The sequence below is a fragment of the Desmodus rotundus genome, chromosome 2 (genome assembly GCF_022682495.2).
Source record: "Desmodus rotundus isolate HL8 chromosome 2, HLdesRot8A.1, whole genome shotgun sequence".
Taxonomy (NCBI): domain Eukaryota; kingdom Metazoa; phylum Chordata; class Mammalia; order Chiroptera; family Phyllostomidae; genus Desmodus; species Desmodus rotundus.
In genome coordinates, this window is record NC_071388.1 from 32,080,744 (window position 1) to 32,104,671 (window position 23,928).

A 23,928-nucleotide genomic window follows, 5' to 3' on the forward strand; every position below is an offset into this window, starting at 1 on the left:
TAATAGTTATGTGAATATATTTAAAAGTCCAAGATTTTTGTCTTCCAGTTGTTTACAGTCTAGTTGAGGATGTGTTGTCAGTATATGATGAGTTAAGTAACAAAAGGTGGAACATAAGATGCATGTTGGGAAGGATTAGAAATGTAGGCCATTGGGCTTGTTCGGTTGAAAAAAGTTTAATGGAAGTTAATGTTGAAGTGCCTGTTAAGATTGGTACCCCCTACTTCTATAAACTGAACCTTAATCTGAGGAAATGTCAAGATTAAAGCTTGGGTCATCAAGGTCTTATGTGTGGGGATTGTGAGCTAAACCATATGTCTGTAGCAGAGCGTTTGTGTTGGGAATGATGGCATAAAGTTGAGAATAGAAATTAGTACTGGACTATCAAGAGTCTTAAATACCACAGAGAGTTGGAATTACAGATTTAGGAGACCCCTACACAGACATAAGAGTTAAAACATTGAATGTGAAGTAGATTTCAGAGAGAGAGAGAGAGAGGAGAATGAATAAGTGAATGAATGAATATGAGAACTCAGATAAAGAATGTCTTGTGATTGAAGACAAAAGGAGACTTAAGTGTTTAGACTAGTAGAACGAGAGCCAGAGAAGCATACTGCTATGAAAGCTAAGAGGCAGGAGCAGAAAACCATGAGATGCTTAGGGAGAGAGTGATTATCAAGAAAAGGCCATTCAATCTCTGTGCTTGGCTCTCTGTTTACTTTCAGTAGCCCCTAAGATTGCAGTTTTAACTTTTTTTTTGCAGATGACTAAAATTTTAAATTTCTTATTTCCTGCTCTATGTTCCAAGTAACCCCTGTTTGTTTACAGTTCCTAACACAGTGCCGTTTCCTTTGTTTCCTCAACAAATAACTTATCAAGTAACCATTCTGTGCTAGGCACTATATTGGCCACTAGGAATATAATGAACTTTTACCAAGATTACCGGTACGTTCTAGCTGGGGCAGGTGATAGACTTTAAACATTGGTTTATCTGCCAGGTGGTAGAAGAGGTAGCCAGGGCCAGTTCACACAGGGACTTGTAGACTGCTAGGGACTTTGGATTTTACTCTGCATGAGATATGAAAGGCATTTGTTGAAGAGTTTAAAACAGAGGAAGGACATGAATGACATTCATTTTTTGAAAACCATTCATTTTTAGAACAGAGTGTGACACAGATCGTTACATGTGTTAAGTTTGAGTCATTCTGTTTAACTTTTGGAAGGATGACTGTGACTGGCTACTGCATGATTACCTCATATGGAGGCTTCTCATGGTTCTTGGAAGGAAACCCCAGGCTTCTCCCCTAAAATGTTCTGTTACAGTTTAAGTTTTATCAGGAATAGCTGCTAGGTGGACTTACATACAGTTGCTTACACATTTTAGTCTATTCGTATGTTTTGGGGGGCATCTCCCTTAAAATATGAATCATTTAAAACCCAATTTTGACCAACGGGAATTCTTTTGGGGAAAAAGTGAACATGAAGGTGTGAGATCTAAAAATGCCAGAGAAAGAATGGTTGACAGTCTCATGGAAAGTTAAACTGTGGAAGTTAGGACTGAGGAGGAGGACATGACAGATCTTTGTCAAATTATTGAAGGGCCATCTCTTGTTCAAAGGGTAGACTTTTGGGGAGGAGGAGATCTGGCACTAGTAATTGGAACCGTTTTCTGTTAAATATAAGGCAGAAGCTACTCATCTAGAGAGTGCAGTGCCTAATAAAAGAGTGATCTTCTGAAAGTGAACATTAAAGCAAAGACGAGACTACCATCTGTGAGAGCAGTTAGGTGGAGATTAAATTGAGGCTTCTTGCCAATTTAATTCTTATGTGACAGTGTTAGTTTACTGGGAGCGGTACATGTTGATGCACACACAGAATAGCTGAAGGCCATCATATCGTCAGCCTTCAGTAATGTGTGGAGCGTTACTCATTTTAATCATTCGCAAGCTCAGAACTCCCTTTCTTTTTCAGGGATATCATGATCACCCATTTTGAACCATCCATCTCCTTTGAGGGCCTATGCAGTGAGGTTCGAGACATGTGTTCCTTTGACAATGAACAGCTTTTCACCATGAAATGGATCGATGAGGAAGGTGAGTGGTAAAGAGAGGGCTGTAAGTGCGAGCCTTTGCTTTAAGATACTATTGTGTCATTAGTTTTTAAAATATAAGAGAAGTCCTAATTGATTTAAGGGGGGGAGGTATACTAGAAATTTGATGCCATTCTTGCTTTTCTTTATTTAAATTGAAAGAAACCAAAGGATACCATGTTCGTTTTGCCCCTTTTACCCTAAAATATAGTGAAATTAGTGTGACCTTTTTCCCAGCAATAAGGTAAACTTGTCATCAAATAGTATTATGTTTTACTTTAATTTTGAATGTGTTGTCTTATATTTTAAGACTGTCAATAATTTGACAGTATTTTTTTTTACTGAATATTACTTTAAAGAAAATGTTATAGAATAAAAGTGATTGTGACAAACATTCTTTCAAAGATGGTGGCAGAAACTTTATACCTTTGTGCCTTGTACTTGGGAAGCACTTATTGAATATCTGTGTACCGAGGGTAGGTATTTTCTATCCCCAGACTCACAGTCTCATAGGGAGGTGGTCACAGGAATAACAAATACGGTAAGTTCAGCGTAAAGGCACAGGGGCCTTAGAATACAAAAGAAGCAGCATCCAATACGCCTGAAGTATCTGTGTTGTTTGAACTACACTGTAACAAAGAGTAAAAGATTTTTAATTGGAAGAGGTGAGGGGAAAACCATTTACAATGACGAGTAAGATATAAAAAGGCACAGAGGTGTGAAGAACATGGCATGTGGGGGAAAGCAGTAATTCACTTAAAGTGTGGAGAGTGGTGAGGTATGAACTTGAGCTAGACCCTTTCTACTCAATGTGTGGTCTGTGGAACTTACTAGAAAGGGAATCTCAGGCCCCATCACAAACCACTGAATCAGAATCTCATTTTAACAGGATCTTCAGGTGAGTTGCATGAATATTAAATGTTGAGAGGCTTGGAACTCTGCAGGCTTTGCAAACCACATTAGACTTTATTTTATATGATGGAATGCCATTGAAGTGTAGTTAAAAGATACCCTGATATACTAGTTTGTATAATGGTTTTCTGTTAATTATAATATGAATGGAATTTCATTTTAAGGAATGTTGTTATAATATTTAACTCCATATTTGGGGCCATTCCTATGTTCCCTGATATGAAGAGCCCTGGGAAGATAGTATCCTGGCTCCAAGCTACAGATAAGTTCAAACCCATTTTCACTTTTTGAAGGCGTTTTTAGAGTTTCTCTAAACTAATCTATGTTCACTGTTTGGGGGAAAAAAACTAGCACAGATGTTTATGAAATTTAGACATCTTTGCTCTTTTGCTTCTGTCCTCCCTCACCAATCCCAGTCCTAAAAGAGGAAACTACTGGTATCAGTGTACTATAGATCCTTTTAGATATTTTCAATACATATACAAATATGCTCATTTCTATGCATTATTGATAAGCACACCTTTTTTCAACAGGATGATTGTATCATATACAAACCATTAACCAATATATTCCTTTTACATAGTGTATTGGACATTTTTTCATTTCATGGTGCATCTGTTTTCACCATGACCTTTTTTAACACTGCGTAGTATTTTGTAGTGTAGATATTTTATGATTTATTTATTTAATCCCTTATTGATGGACATTTGGATTATTTCCAGTTTTTCACTACATGGAGCAGTATGTAACAAATGTTTCTATATGTAGTTTTGTGCTGTCGTATGGGACTCTCCGTGTAGCAAATCCGCAGAATATGCACAGCATAAATTTGGTAGGTAGTGACAGTTTGCTGTCACTTCATGGCACAGCTACATTGAATGAGAACTTCCCTTCACCTTTGCCCTCAGGTAACACCATCCTCAGGTATTATGAGTCCTTGACATTTTTTAAAATGTAATAAGTGAAATGCTAGCTTGGTATTTTAAATTTATATTTAAGAGTAAAACTGAGTATCTTTATCTTTTCAACCACTTTTTGACCTGTTCTATCACAAGATTAGTTTAAATATTGTAAATTAAAAATGGTGTGGATATCTTACAGTAGGTCTTCAGCCCCAAAATGAGACTATATAATTTAAAATATGCATAGAATATAGTTAGTATCAGTAAACTGGATCTTACCATGAGCCATTGTTCTTTTCATTTTAATCCTGTTCTGATCATTTCATGTTATTTCTTTGCCATTTAGAGGTTTCACAATCAGTAGTTTTCAAAATGTAGTGCACATAGGAATCACTAGCTAATGCATTCCATTAAAAAATTGATTTAGAGACATTCCATTAAAATATCTTATAGGACCCTTATACTTTGTATTATCTTTGCCTGGAGAGTTCTTTTCCCAGATCGTCACGTGGCTGTCTCTTCCTTGTCATTCAGGTCTTAACTCAAACGTCATGTCCTCCAAGAAGCCTTTGCGGCTTTTCACTTTGCCTCTTATTTGTGTGGTAGAATGTAAGCTCCATGTCTTTCACTATGGAACTCCAGTACCTAGAGCAGTACTCAGTAATAATGTGCACAAAAAAACTGTGAATTGTGTGAAATGTTAACATCAAGCCTCTCCACAGTGTAGTTTGATGTCTGTTATTGGAGATTGAAGCATTGGGAGTAGCAGTGAATTCTCTTTTTTTCTTTACAACTGCATATTTTAATTAACAGACTCACATAGTAAATTTAATTATCTGGTGAAATTATCTTTTATAATGCAATTCATAGTTTTTCTCTCTAAATAGCTATTAAATGTCCTCATTTTCTGGGAGAAAACAAAAAAACTGTAGCCTTTGCCTCATTTAAGTAAAAGCTTAAACTTTCCATTAAGGTCTGTTGATTCCCTTCTTACCCTGATTAATCCTGGGTAAGAAAGTTTACCCTGATTAAGAAATACCAGTCTTAAGAAATTTCTTAAGAAATTAAGAAAATACCAGTCTTTTCTTCATTTAAGGCATATAGAGCCAGTAGTAATTATTTAAGTTCCTTGCAATTATTTTTTGGTTGTAATTTTGTCCTTTGTTTTTAGCCATATAGGTATTTCTCTAGGATCAGTGGAGGACATAACTATAATTTTATTTCTCTGGTTTATGAGAAACACTGTTCTAAAAGCTAAACTTGTTATTGTGGGATTTTATATTAGAACAAATAAAGATCATAAGCATATTCGTTTCTTTAAACAGATTTATGACAGCTGCCCTTTTTCCTTGTGTCCAGAACCAGTTACCAATTTGTTTTGATGTACATGTGGGAAAACTGGTTTGCTTAATGTAACTAAAGATTTTAGAATGAATAGTAACTTTGTAACAACAATACCCCCTTTCTCGCATGCTGTGAGAGAGTGTGGGGCAGAGAATGATAATGTGATTTTTTAGCTTATCATATTTTAAGTGTGGCCATTTTTCCTTAAGGATGTACTTTTTATATTTACAACCTAACAGTATTTTCTAAATTTCTAATTTATTCAGGGTCTGATTACCTGGTTTAAATTTCACCGTGGTTTTTTTTTTTCTTTTTTTCTGTCAGTAGTTTACTTTTACTAGAAAGTGGCCTTTGGATATTTTGGGTTTTTGTAAAGTTTTTATTAAGAATAGTCATGTTCTTTACAAAAATACTGATTTATGAAGGAAAAATATCTCTGGGAATCCTCAGATCCCCAGAAGTAGCTGCTATAAACAAATCGATGATGTCTTTTCTATGAATACACAACTAGAAGGGACATGGTAATGATTTTTTTTCTTTCTTAATAGACTGATATTGTATAAGCTGTTACTTAACCTGCTTTTTCACTTAACATCTTGTGGATATTTTTTTCTCATTGGTGCATGAAGATTTATCTTGTTTCTCTTAAATGTTTTGTGGTATTATATGACATGGTTATACCCTAATTTAGTTAACCAATTCCCTTTCGATGGGTATTTGGATTGTTTGTAATTTAACTATCAAAAATACTGGTGCAGAGAATATCTTTGTGCATATATTTGGGGGGCACCTGTACTGTATTATGTGTAGGGTAAATTTCCTGTAATGTTATGTGCCCAAAAATATTGTACCTTTGTTATACTTTTACCACTAACATATGTGAATTCTTTTTTTTATACCCCACAAAAGACTATGTGAGGGAAAAAGCTGAAAATGATTTGCAGAGTGGGAGAAGGTATTATTTGTATATAGCTCTTTAAATTCATGTCCTATCGGTTTCAAAAAATTAGATTCATGGAAATTTAAAATGAACATACGCATTCTTTGGCATGAAAAGTATGAATTTTTCTGAATTCTAGGAGGTTAAACTTCTTGGCTTGCATTCTGAAACTGATGTGTTCATAGGGAAAGAAATTGAATGCCAAGATGTAACAAAACCATGTTTAGGATGGTAAGGAACATACTTCTTTTAGGTGATACTTTCTAAACCTGGTGTAATATTAGCTGCTGTGTTAATAACTAAAAAAGCAAGTCATTCTTTAGACTTCATCACCCTACGCTGTACACTAACTGTGGTGGTCCTGTCAGTGAGGGGAAAGCTTTTTGAGTGAACTCATAGTCAGTACTATTTCAATTACTTTGATAGCAGTATTGTGGCTCCAAACCTGAAAATTAAACAATGAAAATCAACATCAGTAAGAAAGAACATCTAAGTACCCACGAGCAGATCTTATTTGGTAACTTATTTTCTTCCTGCCTCCTTTAACATTTCTTGCAGTGGAGGCTTATGGGTGATGAATTCTTTCAGCTTTCTCATGTCTTTATTTCATCTTTTTTTAAAATGGCTTTATTGGGTGGTGGGCACACAATGCAACATACAAATGATGTGTCGTTGAATTGTCCACTTGAAACCTATATAATTTTATTAACCAATGTCAACTCAATAAATTTAATTTAAAAATTAGACTGCAGCTTCAACTTGAGTCTCGGCTTCTCACCTTCCTCCCTGAACAACATGAGTCTCAGCACACACTCCAGCTTCTCCACAAGCTACCAGACCTTGGGCCCTGTGCAGTTGTCCAGCTACCCAGTCCAGTAGGCCAGCAGCGCGGCCAGCGTCTATGCAGGTGCCTGGGGCTCGGGTTCCCGGATCTCCATGTCCCACTCCACCAGCGTGTGGGGCAGCTGGGGATCTGGGGGCCTGGCTGCAGGGATGGCTGGGGTGGGCCTAGGGGGCATCCAGAGCTAGAAGAAGACTATGCAATGCCTGAATTACTGCCTGGCCTCCTACCTGGAGAGTGTGAGAAGCCTGGAGGCTGATAATGGAGACTGGAGATCGAAATCCGGGACCACTTAGAGAAGAAGGGACCCCAGGTCAGAGACTGGGGCATTATTTCAAGACCATTGAGGACATGAGAACCCAGATCTTTGCAACTTCTGTGGACAATGCCCACATCGTTCTGCAGATTGACAGTGCCCATCTTGCTACTGATGACTTCAGAGTCAAGTACGAGATGGAGCTGGCCATGCGCCAGTCTGTGGAGAGTGACATCAGTGGGCTCCGAAAGGTCATTGATGACACCAGTATCACTCGGCTGCAGCTGGAGACAGAGATGGAGGCTCTCAAGGAGGAGTTGCTCTTCATGAAGAAGAACCACGAGGAGGAAGTAAATGGTCTACAAAACCAGATTGCCAATTCTGGGTTGACTGTGGAGTTGGATGCCCCCAAATCTGCCAGCAAAATCACTGCAGATTTTTGGGCCCAGTATGATGAGCTTGCTTGGAAGAACCGAGAGGAGCTGGACAAATACTGGTTCCATCAGATTGAAGAGAGCACCACAGCAGTCACCTCGCAGACCGCCGATATAGGCGCTGCTGAGATAGGTGCTGCTGAGACAAAACTCACGGAGCTGAGACGAATTGTTATGCAGCCATCCCCACTACCCATTTCCAGAACTTTTTCATCATCCAAACAAAAACTACCCATTAAATAGTAACTCCTCATCCCTTCCCTTCTACCTCCTGGTAACCTCTCTTACATTTACTGTCTCTGAATTTCTGTCTCTTTGAATTTGTCTCTAGGTCATCTTAAATTTTGAAGGATAATTTTCTCAAGTAAATTATTTTAGGCTGAGTGTTTTTTCATTCAGTGTACTGTCTTCTAGCTTGCATTGTTTGTGATACAAAATTCGCTATGAACTTTATCTTTGTTCCTCTGAATGTAATGTGTCTCTTTGGCTACTTTTAAGATTTTTGTCTTTATCACTGGTTTTAAGCAATTTACTAATGATAGTCCTACTTTAGTATTCTTCATGTTTCCTGTCTTGTTATTTGTTGAGCTTCTTATATCAATGGGTTTATACTTTTTATCAAATTTGGAAAATTTTTGGCCATTGTCTCTTCAAAAATTTTTTTCAGTTACCACACCCCTCCTTTATAGAGTCCAGTAATGTGCATATTAGGCCTCTTCAGGTTATCATAAAGCTCAGTAATGCTGTTTATTTTTCAGTCTTTTTCTCTGCATTTCATTTTGGATACTTTTATTGTTGTGAATTCACAATCACTAAACTTTTCTTCTATAATGTCTAATCTGCCATTAATCCTATCTGGTATTTTTTTCATTTTAGACATTATAGTTTTTCTAGATGTTCCATTTGGGTCTTTTTAAATATTTTCCATGTTTACTTAACATACTCAATGCTTCTAGATTTAAACATATGGGATATAATTATAATAACTTTTAATTTCCATGTCTACAGATTCCTTGTTCTGTGTCAATTCAGAGTCAATTTCAGTTGATTGATTTTTCTCCTGTTATGGGTCATTTTCCTGCTTCTTCACATGCCTGGTTATATTTTATTAGATTCTGGACATTGTGACTTTCACCTTACTGAGTGGTGAATATGTTTGTATTCTTACACATATTTTTGAGCTTTGCTCCAGAATGCATTTAAGTTACTTGGGAACAGTTAATTCTTTGTTGCTTGATTTTCAATATCTTTAATCATTTTTAAAATTTATTTTGTCTAGATTTTTTGTTGTTTTAGGTGGAGGGTTAACACCAGTTCCTATTACTTCATCTTCTCCAGAAGTGGAAGTTGAAGATGGATCACTTGATAGGATAGCATGTACTCCTCTAACCACTGATTTCCGCCTCCCAGAAAAAAGGATGTAAGAATGGATGTAAGATTTCTGTCTAGAAATCCATTACTATTATGATAGGGCCCAATGTTGAAAGGATTACCACCTAAACACCATAGCATTCTTGGAGAATTTTTACCAATCTTTATTTTAAGCACTGGAACCCTTTAGAGTAGGGAGTACAATGACTTTTGCAAGTGGTGTGTAGTTTTCTGAATCCAATGTCCAGAGGCAGTGGGAAGGTCCTGGTAGGAACAGACACTGATTCTCTAAATCTGTGACAGGCTTAAACATCAGGTAGAGGCATTTGGTGGTGCTGTCTCAGTCAAATGTTAAAGGTTACTAACTTTGGTTTTAGGCTATGTTGATTCTTAAAGGCACTGAATTCAGTCATATGTTGAAATAACTAATATAACTAGAGTTATAATACGTGTTTCATGTTCTACTTATTGTCAGGTTATCTCATAAGTAATTGAATAATGCATATTTACGAAACATTTTGAGGTCCGATGCTCTGATCTGCTTCTTTCCTTCTATTGGTGAGAAGAAAATGTAGATACACTGAAAAAAGACCAGTTCTGCTGGTTGATACACAGATTTCATTATCTTGAAATTCGTTGAACTGAGCAGATCTCACTTTGGGTGTATGCCTGTTTTAGCATGTGAATTCAGATTGTAGTAACACAGTGGGGCTGTAAGAAATAGCTTTCCCTTTCATCTTTGCTTCATGATGACTCTCTGTGGAATGTTTTACTTCTGAGTAATGTGTCCTGCTTTATCAGGCATTAAACAGTTGGCCCAAAAAGGTAATACCAAAGACATTCAGTCCAATAAAAACAAAATAGATTTGAATATACATAATGTCAGTTATTAACTTTTATTTCCACACTTGCTTGTGGTTATTCAAAAGTATTAGTCTCTAGGTATAAAATTAAAAGTGGGTACAGGTTTCAGCCAACCAACAAGTAGATACTTGTCTGGCAAAAAGGCAATGTCTAGCAAAAAGGAAAAATTGATTTTTTAAAATATGGTTATAATGAAACCTTTAACAATAGTTAATTCCATTTACAGCTTTTGATCAAAGTACAATAATAAAAGCCATACCCTTGCTGGATCAAGCATACTATGAGTCATTTTAAATATGTGATCTTTAGTATTCCCATTACGCTTACTATATAGCTAATAGCCCTCTTTTTACATAGGAGAAAACTGAAGCTCAAACAAGTAATTTTGCGGAAGTCTCACGGAAAGATGAGATCTGGAGCCTGGGAGAAAGCCTGGGAGCAAAGTACTGCAGGGCACCTCTTTGAGAGATTTTTGATGCTTCTTGGGTGGGAGAGAGGTTTTTGAGAGGGAGACTCAAATATGCCTTTGCCTGAGAAGAGCTCGTGGAAGGAAAGCCAAAATAAAAATGGAACTAAGAAAGACTAATGGAATAATACCCAGAGAAGACAGAAGGAAGTAGCCAAGTTCGAGAACAGAACAGAAATTCTCATTTCTTTGAGATGGCAAGATGGGAGATGACTTTGTTTTTCTCTCTCATGTACTAGACCATGAAGTTCTCTGCCCAGAGGGATTGAGGTTTGGACAGGGTTGGTGGCATCTAGTGTGTGGTAACTTTTGGTGCACCCACACGAAATGACCAAAAGAATAGCAATGTTGAGGGTCCAGCTCAGGCCCTATGTGCAAAATGACTTTTTCATCCAGGAATGCCATCCTACGAAGAGATGTGTCATCTCATTGATTGCCAGGGATGACTCAGTTTTTTTTGGCTGGTTGACTAAGGCAGGGGTTTTTCTTCCTTCCCCTCTCTGTGTGTAAGTTTACTAAATCTATACATTGACATTTAAAAGCTCAAATAGGACTGCTCTTCAGTCCAGAGTGCTTTATTAGCTGCACTTCCTTTCTGTGAGTCTCTTGAGCAGGCTCTCAGGTGAAAGGAAGAATTTGACAAAATGACGACATGGAGACCTCTGACAGACCGTATTGTGGAAATGGAACTACTTTTACTTCCTCTTTTAAAGGAACAGGTAACAGAAAGCTTGTCTCTGACCATTAGCCATATTGCAGGGGCAATCTAAAAGGTGGTCAGTGGTAGATTCTGTTTGCTGTATTTTGAATATGTACATTATTGAGAATTGAATGGGTTTATGTAAATGGATTTAGGTAAAATTGGTTATCTACAAACCTTGTAATATTTTGTAGAAATAGAAGTGGAAGTTATATTACCTACTTTAGAAAATAGAATTGTCTAAATAAATATCTAGAGATTTGTCCTTGTCAGATACTTTTCCATGTACATATATGCAATTTTTTTCCTCAAGATTTTGTATAACAGACATTGTTTACTAATCATCACATTTGGAGGATTTAAAAAATGAGCTTTGCTTTGCTTTTTATGTTTTGTAGGAGACCCGTGTACAGTGTCATCTCAGTTGGAGTTAGAAGAAGCCTTTAGGCTTTATGAGCTAAACAAGGATTCAGAACTCCTGATTCATGGTAAAGGAGTAATCACGTCTTACTCTTCCAGAACAGTAACTTAAAAAAAAATAACCCTATGTTCTTGACGATTTAAAACATAACACTGATGTCATTTTCTTAATCTCTATCCTTCATCGCTATATGATTGTCCTTATTCAGTAGTTTTTCAATTGCTAGAGAAGACAAAATCAATCAGCTTTCTTCATCTTGGGAAATTTGTTATTTGTGTATGCCTCCATGAATATTAAAAATTAGTGTTTCACAGCAAACTTTAGGATAGAGGTTAAGAATTGAGAGCCCAGTTGAACCTAAGTCATCCCCTTGCAGTTTTGCAATTTATGCAAATAATGATCGCAAAAGGTAAGGTATCTTAAATATCCTTTCTTTTGTTTAAGGGGTAACAGTGAAACTATTTACATAGTTATTATAGACATTAGTGTCTTAAAGGTCAGCAAGCCTGAGAGGTAGGTAGTGGTATAGAAGAAGACACCTAAACTCAGCCGCCATGTAACTGTAGAGGTGTACACCATGTACAATGTAGACCTGGGTTGTACATCTCAGAATTCTGATTCCTGATCTGTGTTCTTGTCACTCAGCCATGCTACTCCCCAGTTCTTCTTCTCATGTAGAATTCTCATAATGTACTACACTGTAGTACATGGCAGTTTTTTCTGGAACATTTGGGGAGCTTTAGGAGACCTAGAGAACTCTTTAAGAAACAGATATAAATCTCCCCTAAGTATAATAAATCATTTCAATACCTTGTTATAATTCCCTTATACTTTTCTATACAGTATATTTTTTGAAAAATTAGTAGTTTGACTTTTTTTTCCCACCAGAACTTGACATAGTGACTCCCAAGGGATCCATAATCTAACTTGTTAAGATCCTAGCAGACTTTAGAAGTCTTGCATTTCAGGGGTCATCTCTTTTTAAAATAAAATTACCATGAATGTTTAAAGAAACGATTGATCAATAGTATTAAAGAGTTTATTTTAAGTTTTATTACTTTTTATACTATATCAGAGATCTGTTTTCAGAAGTTAGTTTGCATTTCAACTTTGAGGAACTGTGCATCCCTGCCTCTGTGCTCTTCATCAGACCTTGCCCATTTGTACATCACAGACCACAAATAGTTGACCGAATGTTCATAAACATACTATGTCTTTGAACTGTCTCTCTTCATAAAAAGTGGTCTGAATTACATTGTTTATAAATATATAGTTCCTGAGGTAGCACGTAACATTTTGGGGTTTGGGTACTACTTCTGGTGATAATTTTTTCCTAAGTTTAGTTTAAAACATCTTTTTTAAAACTGTAAAGTTTATGTTCATATTTGTATACATTTTCATAATTTAATTTTAATTCTTCATTGTAGTAACTTATCACTACAACAAATATTTAAGGAAATCATGATTTCTGTAAGGACAAGAAGAATTAATGATGTAACGGGCTGGAATGCGATTTGAGCTTCTAATGCATTCTTTATGGATGCTCACTTTCATGAAAGCTGTTTTTAGATAGCCTTGGTAAAGTGGGTCTCTTTAAAAACAATCATACTGACCATATGTACATATCTTGTGTCAGGACAAGGTCAGGTTGAACTTTGGGTCAATTTTTCGATATTTGGATTTCAAATTCTGTGTAATTTGTATGTTTTAAATATGCTGTATTAATTTTAGTTTCTTTTATTTCAGTATTTCCTTGTGTACCAGAGCGTCCTGGAATGCCCTGTCCAGGAGAAGATAGTGAGTATTTATATACTTCTTACCTTTGAATAAAGTTATTTATGATACAATGGCACAAGTGAAAGGAAATTAGAAATAAAACTTTTAATTCATTTGGTTTCTTTTCCATACTTTAGTCTAATTTAGCATGTATTAATAACTGCCTAAACTCTACTTTGCCATATCTAAATAAGGCAGTTTTTAGTCATAATTCACTGACATAATTATCTGTTATGCATTGAAATAAAATTAAGTTGATTTTAAGTCATGTCTTCTGGGTTTTTAATTCTGGAAAATTTTAAGCCTAGTGAGAGGTTGAAACAACGTTTAAAACAAAGATAACCATGTATCCTTTGGCTAGATTCACCAATTTTTAACATTTTCTGTGTTTGCTCTATTGGTATGTGTGCACACCATATGCATACATGTATATACATGAGAAACACTTGTTTTATCTTTATTTACTCCGCTGTACCATTTGACAGTAAGTAACTGACATAACACTTTACCTCTAATTACTTCAGCGTACATCCTTAGGAATTGTTACAGGATTTTCTTTTGATTGTGTAAGCTATTGGATACAATTGATGAATGAAGTGAAAGAGTCAAACAACTGTTTGGCCTGATGTAATTTAAATATGCAAGCTTACGCCCCTGGCTGGGTAGCTGGTACCTCTGTTGAAGTGTAGTTCTTATATACCAAAGCTGTGGGTTTGATTCCTGGTCAGGGCACATACAAGAATCAACCAGGGAATGCATGGGTGAGTGGAACAAGAAATCAGTGTTTCTCTCTCTCTGTCTCACCTCCCCTCCCCTCCTTGTCTCCCTCAAATCAGTAAATAAAAACCATTTTTTAAAGATCTTATTTATTTATTTTTAGACAGAGGGGAAGGGAGGGAGAAAGAGAGGGAGAGAAACATCAATGTGTGTTTGCCTCTAGCGCACCCCTTACTGGGGACCTAGCCCACAACCCAGTCATGTGTCCTGCTTGGGAATCAAACTGGCGACCCTTTGGTTTGCAGGCCGACGCTCAATCCACTGAGCCACACCAGCCAGGGCTAAAAATTTTTTTAAATATGCAAACTTACATATGATCATAGATTATTGCTTTTGATATATGGTATAATTTATTAATTGTGGATATTAGGCAACTCATTTTTATTTGTGGATTCTGTACATATCTATGACTTTAGAAGGAATTGTGGTAAATGTTTTGAATTAAGTGAAGTAGTTCTAACTTTTAATTCTATGACTTCACGCAACTTGGTGAAAAGGAAAAATTAAAGAACTATGGGTGTTTGTATGTCGAGTTGAATGGGGGCCATGTACTGTAAAGGAAAATGGGGAAATAGAAGGAATAGGAAGAACTCTGAAGCAGCAGTGGAAAATTTAGGTTTGGACTCAGCTGGGAATATTTCTCTGGACTCCCAGTGGCAGACGGAATAAAGTCGGTTTACGCTGCCTTCATAGAGCTGTTGGGAGGCAGTTGTTCTCTCTTTGACCAGGTCTGAGTCCTGGACGACTTGCCATCGGAGCAGATCCTGGCTCCAGAGTCCTATCTCCCAACCTATTCTGGGTCTGTAACACACTTGCCAGATAAAATATTATTTCCTAACTTCTCACTATATTTCATGCTCACTTTCCCTCTTTAAAATTTGCTGGTGGAGATTTTGATACCACTCCTTCCCCAGTATATAAATATTAATAAACTAGAGCATGAGGAAAATTGATAACCATTAATGTGGTCTCTTGGCTCTTCTAACATCTAGCCAATATTAATATGTTTAAATTTAAGTATATCAATTCATAGTTCATAAAAGCTTCTGAAGTAGGATTTCTTTTAGGTTAAGATATTATTAACAGTAACTTTCTGCTCTGGTTACTCCTAACAGAATAAACAATTAAAAATAAAACATCTCTATTTAAGGTTCTGTATAATACTATCTCAAGATTTCTAATTCAGAGCATTTCAGCTGGTCTTTTCTGTCTTAGTTTTAAATAGTAAACTCAGTGTTACATTTGCTTTAAAATAAGTGTACAAATCTAATGGAATATTTCCACAGTATTAACAACTATTGTGGAATAACTATTAATAACTAATAGACTATACACACACATATGTACAAATATCAAAAAGCAATTGACTTAATGAAACTATGCAAGTGATCTAGATTTGATTTTGTGGGAGCTCTTAATTTGTTTAGGAAAAGTATTAATGTAAAAACCATTGGATGAAAGGTTGTTAGGGAAGAAAATACTCTCATCATTACAACATGTCCCTTAGATATTTATAAGAGTACTTACAAAAAATAAAATTATCTTTATAATAAAGAGAACTAGCAATCACTGCCTTTAACTGGAGTGAACACTGGTAATTGGAGTCAACAATCCAACATTTGTGTATCCCCTGATATGATGCAGTAAAAAATGCACATCACCTGTGCACTACTTTTGACAAAGCATTTAATACTGACTCTGATGAGGAACAGATAAATCTGGAATGTAGGACTTAAGACAACTTCCTAGACTTAAAAAAAAAAGTCTACTTCATGAAAAACAAACAACAAGTGAATGTTTTAGCATACATTAAAGAGACAAAAAAGGTATAGCATCCAAATGCAATGCCTGAATCTTGATTAGACTCCCGAGAGAAAAAAGAAAGCTATGATTGACACATGAGGGCAAATAGAGAAATTTGCATCTGAACTGTATATTAGGTAATACTAAGTTTTAATTTTCTAAGATGTGGTAATGGTATTGTGCTTAAGTGGAATGAGGGGGAATGTCTTTAATCTCAGGCAATGGGAATAAGGGTGAAGTGTTATATCTGCAATTTACTTTTAAGAGATTCAGGAAAAAAGTGGATGTGTAAATATAAGGGAAAGCAAGTTCTTCCTTCAGTAGCACATACACTAAAATTGGAAAGCAAAATGTGTGGCAAAACGTTAGTAGTTGGTAAATCTTGGTGAAGAATGCAAGTGTTTATTGCTTTATTCTTTCAACTTCTCTGTGGACTTGAAATTTTTTCAAAATTAGAAGTTGGGGGAAATGAAAAAAACAGAAAAGCAATAATAGTTACTGAAACATTTATACTCCACGGGCTTTATTTTCATCTAGTCCCTTGATGAATGTGTTTTATTTTTTTCATTTTTGGGTTTTTATTGCTATAAATTTTTTCTCTCAATCAATACCATGAAAAAAGTCATAGACTTAATTATACTAGAATGATTTTATTCACAGTTGTTCATTTTTGAAACTTTTAATCTCTCTTCAGAATCCATCTACCGCCGAGGTGCACGCCGCTGGAGGAAGCTTTATTGTGCAAATGGCCACACTTTTCAAGCCAAGCGTTTCAACAGGGTAAACCTTAGTTTGTTGAATGTTGATGATTTGAGGTATATATTTTTTCCCTCTCTATTATGAAAGAAAGGTAGTTTTGTTATTCCCTTTTAAAGGACTAAGGTTTCATAACATTCACAGTTTTTGTAGTATACCTGGTTTCTTGAGGTAATTTTTAATAGAACCTCTTTTCATTTTTAATGTTCCTAATTTGATGATTAATTATATGGGTACCCTAGCTATAAGGCAGTTGGATTTTTCCATATAATTCAAGATACCCAGAAAATGGTTATTTTGCAAACCATTTAATATCGTAATTTTAATTTTCACTGTTTAGAAAATAATAATTGCCAACACTTACCTAGCTTTTACTCTGTATCGGGCACTTCTCCATGTGCTTGGCATATACTAATGCACTTAATCCTTACAGCTGTGGGAGATAAGTACTACGGATTTCCATTTTAGAAATGAAGAGCCTGAGGTACAGGCAGTTAAATAACTTGTTCAAGATAACAAAGCTATTAAGTAGCAGAGCCAAAGTTTGAAAGCAGTTTATCTCCAGAAGCTCATGTTTTTAACTATTCTTGATAACCATGAATCTGTGGACTCCCATTGCCATTTTAAAACTAGTTCTAATTCATTAATGTAAATAGAAGCCACCACCTCAAGGTTCCTAAATTCTTCTTCCTAGTAGCACTGACATTTAAAAAGCTTTGAAATGAGCCCTGGCTGGTATAGCTCAATGGATTGAGAGTGGGCCTGTGAACCAAAGGGTCACCGGTTTGATTCCCAGTCAGGGCACATGCCTGGGTTGCAGGCCAGGTCCCCAGATGTGGGCATGTGAGAGGCAACCACACATTGATGTCTCTATCTCTTTCTCCCTCCCTTCCCCTCTCTATAAAAAATAAATAAATAAAATCTGAAAAATAAATAAATAAAAAGCTTTAAATGAAATGTTACTTTAGGTACTGCTTTTTAAGAGAGCAGGGCTTTGGTTTGACCTCTGAATAGTCTGGAAGGTTTATTTTTGCTTAAGAGTCCTTGTATAGTTTTTTTTTTGCCATGTTTTTAAGTTTAACTGGCTTTTTCTATTTTTATTACTCTCAACCTAATTATATAAAGACTGAAAATTCTTGGACTTATAACACAAAACAACATAGTCACAGATTTCACTAACTCTTTAAAACAAGCTCTCTGTTCTGTTTGTTTCCCCTTACCATCATAGCTTAGGAAAAGTCATGTATGATGAAGAGAATTGAGCTAGAGATGAAAGCCACTTGCTTACACTGTTTTATGAGAAAACCGCTGGGGAATGATTATGACCCCTCCTTTTTTTTTTTTACTAAATTCTGTTGAATTACTCTTTCCAGCGTGCCCACTGTGCCATCTGTACCGACCGAATATGGGGACTTGGACGCCAGGGATATAAATGCATCAACTGCAAACTCCTGGTTCACAAGAAGTGCCACAAACTTGTCACAATTGAATGTGGGCGCCATTCTTTGCCACCAGTAAGACACAGATGTCTCTTTATTTTCAATAGAGCATTTTTGATAACACTACTAGAACACAGGGCTAAAATAGGAGGGTATGTTAAGGAATCACAACTCAACAGTGTGGTTACAGAATGTGGATAAGCATACTTTCAGTCCAGCTCACATATTCTGAATTTGGGAATTGTCATTCCAAATTTGTTTGTAGGATGTAGTAAACTTTTCTGTTTAGTCTGATACAGAATCCTCTGATCTAAATTAGGATGATGTAGGGAGAGAGCCATGTGAGAGATTTTTTTCTCTTCTTTAAGCTAAATTCACGAGTTTCATAACCTCCATTATTCTAGCATCGACAACAAGCAGAGATCATGTGAGAACAGTCTCTTCACATTTGGTATTTAAAAGTGTCAAATTACTGGGGAGCTTTTGATTAAAAATTTTCATTTTTCACTTTCTGTTTTAAATATGTAATTAAACCATGTTCATTATAGAAACAAACAGATAACACAAATGAATAAAGAAAAATTAAACAAAACTCCCCCATGAAATCTACCATCTAAAGGTAATTTTCATTTGTGGATATCTTTCCAGAACTTTTTCTGTGCAGATTTATATGCATAAATATTTAAAATACTTCCATGTAGAAAATTTAAACCTATATTAAGAGAACATGGAACAGTATAATGAACTTCCATACACCAATTACCCTGCTCCACGGTTATTAATTCATGACCAATCTTGTTTCATCTACGCCCTTACCCATTTAACCCTGTGTTACCTTGAAACAAAATCCCAGACATATTTCAGAATATACTTCTAAAAGATAAGGATTCTAAAAAGACTGAAAGCAAATTCCTTATATCAAATATACATCCAAGCAATGTTCAAAAGTTCAGTTGTCTCATAAATGTTATTTTGTTTTTACAGTTTTCATTATGAATCAGGATCCAAATGAAGTCCATTTGTGCAGTTGATTGATATGTCTTAGCTAATTTTAATTTACCAATTTCCTCCCTCTCTCCATCTTCCTCTCTGTCTCTCCCTCTGTGTGTGTGCTGCTCTCTCACTCTTTTTTCCCTTACAACTTAAGTGTAGATAAAACTGTATTGTCATTTAAAGTTTTGCATAATTTTTCTATTTGCTTTTTTCATGGTTATGTTTAAATAGTCTCCTGTCCTTTTTATTTTCTGGTTATTATAGTTGGATCTAGAGGTTTGATTAGATTTTGAGTTTTGGAAGGGTTTTGTGGGTTGCTTTTGAGACTGACTACTTCATAAAAAGTGGAGTGTTTATCAGAAAGCACATAATATTTGGATGTGTCTCATTTTTTTACATGATCTTTAACAAAAGCAGTACCACGTATGTACTATTTTCTAACCCACTTTTCTTACTGAACAATATATTTTGGATATCTTTCGATACTTAGCTATCTATAGCCTTATCATTTTTAGCATAATATTTTGTTATATGTTATACCATAATTTTTTAACCTGTTCTTCATAATCAAATAGGTGAATTTTCTAAATTTTCCTATAAAGGAAATCATAATGAACTTTCTGGTAAATAAATCTTATTATTTCCTTAGTGGTCCAGAGGTAGAATTACTGGGTTTAAGAATGTACATTTTAAAAAAGATCTGGGTACGGCTTTCTAAATTTTCTTCTAGAATCATTGTACCGTGTTTATTCATAGTAACTTCTTTGAACATTGTGAAAGTAGGTTATTAGGGGTATCTCTTTGGTATTAGAATTATGTAGCTAGTTCATATAAGCTGAGAAGTGGGTTTGTACAAATTAAGGAGGTGAAAATCCAATGTTAAGGAGAAATAGAAGGCCAAAAAGTGTGAACATAATTTCTACAGGTTACTGTTGATAGGTATTTGTGTGCGTATTCTTAGGTGATAGATGACTTGTGTGAGTTTATAAATATAAAAGAAAAGAGAGACAGGGTTAGTAATTATATTTAGAATGGGTGCTAAACACATTGAAAAATTCATGAGCTTATCTTTAAGGCAGCCTTTAGATTTTAACTGTAAATTAATGTTCTTTCTGAAGTTTATCTTTTTTTGGTGGTATTCATTAAACCTGGGCCCAAGATTAGTGAAATAGTAAGTAACATTTTGGTTTGAGTTAGCATTATCCTGAAGTTATTGGCAGTAGGTTAAGTCAGTTTCTAGGAGGTATTCCTTATCCTTTTTGGGGTCACTGACATCTTTGAGAAATTGCAGAAAAATGGGAAGCTCACAAAATTATACATACAATTTCAAGAGGTTGTTAGACATCTTGAAGCCTCTCTCTGGGCTTCAGGTAAAGAAGTCAAATACTAGATACTCCTACCAGAGACTTAAAATGAGTATGTGGAGCTCAAAAGAAGATTAGGTAGCGTAGAAGAGAAATCAGAGTATACAGGTGTTTAATTTTGATTTCTACTTGGTGGTCTGAAATTAGCTTTGTGTTTCTTCTGTCATCTGTAAAATGTGGCATTACCTCATTTACAGGAATATTATATGGTTTCATAAAATAAAATTAAAAATAAATTAAATATAGTAATATAACTGTCACTTAAGTTATATTTTTTCAAATTTAAATTTTAATATTCTATGCCTTATCAAAATAACGTTCCTGGAGTCGTAGAGAGATTGGGATTTAAAAAGAACCCACCGAGTTACTGTTTCTTTGGAAATGTTTTTAGGAACCAATGATGCCAATGGATCAGTCGTCCTTGCACTCGGATCACGCACAGACAGGTGAGACTGGCGCTGTCGGGAGCCGCTGTTCGTGAGCAAGCGTCCTTCCAGGGTTTCTGTAGAAGGCTCTTTCACCCAAGTTAAAAACATTTCTGTTCTCTGCAAATAAAAGTTAGGTAGCCACACTTCGCGGTGGTAATATCATCACAATACTTAACATATATATGTATTTGACATTTTAAAAAGATAACTATGTAAAACTACAACAAATGACTATTTTCTCTAATTTAGATGAATTTCTTTTGAGATCCCTTTAATTTAGCAAACCTCTTCTTTTTCAATAATGAAAACAGTGATTTTTGTGGGTCTTGTTGACTATGTTAAAGTGACCTTTTTTTAATTAAAAGCTTTATTATCAGGAGTAGAATGTATGTAAAAGATACAGAGATGCAGTATAAAAAGTTCAAAAAAGATCATGGGAGTTCAAATGTCAAATAGATACAAAACCTTACATGTGTACCTGGTAAATTTAAAGAGCAATTAAATGGGACAGAGAAGCCTGATACGGGATGAATCAAGAAGGCAAAGCAGGAAGTTTTTCTGAAAGGACAGAATGCAGTCTCTTGTTCATACAAGAAGCTGGTTACATGAAATGTAGGCTTTTGGCTGGGGGACCCAAGTGGCTTGAAGGAAGAGAAGCCTAGAGTCCAGTTTCTGTCAGTTCTTCACTTGACCCGTGTGGTGCAGCAGTTCGGAATGCTTTGAGTGTGAAAGAAGCAAGGACCGAAAACCCGGAGACTCTGTACCTCCATGCCTCGATCATACTAAAATGATTATTCCATATGTTGCATATAAATAGGGTTTATAGAGTCACCCTTATAGAAGGAATTGATTAATTTGTAAAGAAGAGAAATATTTTTAATATAGCAAAAATATTTGGTAAAATGAGTACTTGACTACTGATTGGTTTTTGTTCTCTTTACCCTCATTCAAGATTAGGGTTTAGCCCTGGCTGCTGTAGCTCAGTGAATTGAGCATGGGCTGCAAACCAAAGGGTTACCAGTTCAATTCCCACTCAGGGTACATGCCTAGGTGGCAGGCTAGGTCCCCAGTAAGGTGCACATGAGAGGCAACCACACATTGATATTTCTCTCCTTCTCTTTCTCCTCTTCCCCTCTCTCTAAAAATGAATAAATAAAATGTTTTTTTTAAAAAAGATTAGGATTAACTCATATTTACATGAACTTTTACTAGTAGGATAGAGACTTAATTTTAAATGATGAAGACCAGATATAAAAACTAAAATAATCATCTCAAAAACTTTAAGTCAAACTCAGTTAATGGATGCTGTTTTTCTCTTTTTTATGTTGGGGTTTGGGTTTTTAGTAATTCCATATAATCCTTCAAGTCATGAGAGTTTGGACCAAGTTGGTGAAGAAAAGGAGGTAAGTTCATTAGTCTTATTTTGCATTATGCCATTAGTTCTTTACTGGGACTTGAAAATGTAAAAATATGACAAATTGACTTGCTTAGATTTTAGATCAGGAATGATTTTTAAATGACTAGAGTTTTATTCTGATTTACTCTAATAATTGTTATTGGTTTCATTTAAATTAAGAAATGATCAGGTAGAACAACTTATGTTTATATTAAGATACCACAATGTAAAAATTAAAATATATTTAAGAATGATGTTTAGAATGCTTGCAGTATTATTTAAATATACCTACAGATCCTTCCATTTTATGGGCTAGTTGTTATTTAAGTATAAATGATTAAGCATCTTAATTGCTACTGTTTTTTCTGACTATTAAACATTTTATCAGTTTTTAAAACAAAATAAAATTTTAATTACAAATATTTAATTAAAATGATAAGCAAACTTTTGAAAAGAGCTTGTAGTAAAACAGATTTGTCATGCCTCACACCTTTTACTCCTACTCCGACTTCTGAGAGGCAGCCCTTTTCAGTCGTTCCCGTTGGCTCCATAGTGTCAGTACCTGGTTTTCAGTATTAACACTCTGTTTCTGGTCATGAAAGATGTAGTTCCTACTACCTCATGAATTTTCTTTCACTTTTCAATGTTTAACAGGTAATGTTTTATTCTTGGTTACCTTTAAAAAGCCCAGCTTTTTATTATAGAAAATTTCAAACATAAACAAAAGTGCACAAAATTTTATAATAAAGCCCCTCCATCCATTACCCAGTTAAAACAATAATCAGTACATGGCCAGCATTGTTTTGTAATTATATTTAAACTAGTTACGGATTTCTGTTTAAATCCATCATTTTACTGTTTTTTGTATCTCACCCATTTATGTTACTTTTCTTGCCTTCTTTTGGGTTAATTATTCATTATTACTTTTTCTCTTTTAGCTTGTTTGACATTTTTTTTCACCATTTTTTCCTATTCCAATTGACATTCAGTATTACTTTTATTAGTTTCAGGTGTACAGCATACTGGTTAGATGTTTATAATTTACAAAGGGCTCCTCCTAACTCTAGTACCCACCTGGCACCAGACACTACATTCCCTGTGCTGCACTTTACATCCCCGTGTCTGTTCTGCAGCTACCAGTTGCATTTCTCTATCTCTTCAACCTTTTCACCCAGCCCCTCAACCCCCTTCCCATCTGGCAACCCTCAGTTTGCTCTGTTTCTGTTTTTGTTTGTTTACTTATATTGTTCATTGGAGTCCACATATAAGTGAAAGCATATGGTATTTGTGTTTCTCTGACTGACTTATTGACTTAGCATAATACCCTCTAGGTCCATCCATGCTATCACAGATAGTAAGATTTAGTTCTTTTTTATTGCTGAGTAATATTCCACTTACCCCCCATGTACCACTTTTTTATTTAATCATTTATTGGTGTGCACTTAGGTTGCTTCCATGTGTTGCTTGTTGCCAATAATCCTGCAGTGAACGTAGGGATAGTACATCTTTTCAAATCAGTGTTTTGGATTTCTTTGGATGTATACCCAGAAGTTAAATTACTAGGTCATAAGGTAGTTCTATTTTTAATTTTTTTAGGAACCTCCACACTATTTTCCATTGCGGCTGCAACAATTTGCAATCTGACCAGCAGTGCAC

At 35.4% G+C, this 23,928-nt stretch overlaps 1 protein-coding gene across 1 annotated transcript in view; it reads left to right on the forward strand.

The window, feature by feature from the left end:
* Positions 1 to 23,928, forward strand: part of PRKCI (protein kinase C iota) — a 64,814-nt gene that overhangs the window by 12,844 nt on the left and 28,042 nt on the right. Inside the window, exons 2-8 of the mRNA XM_053918073.2 lie at positions 1,972 to 2,093; positions 11,518 to 11,607; positions 13,287 to 13,337; positions 16,591 to 16,676; positions 18,026 to 18,166; positions 20,840 to 20,894; positions 22,221 to 22,279. Coding sequence (XP_053774048.1) covers positions 1,972 to 2,093; positions 11,518 to 11,607; positions 13,287 to 13,337; positions 16,591 to 16,676; positions 18,026 to 18,166; positions 20,840 to 20,894; positions 22,221 to 22,279 — 604 coding nt within the window. The remainder of the gene's footprint in view (positions 1 to 1,971; positions 2,094 to 11,517; positions 11,608 to 13,286; positions 13,338 to 16,590; positions 16,677 to 18,025; positions 18,167 to 20,839; positions 20,895 to 22,220; positions 22,280 to 23,928) is intronic.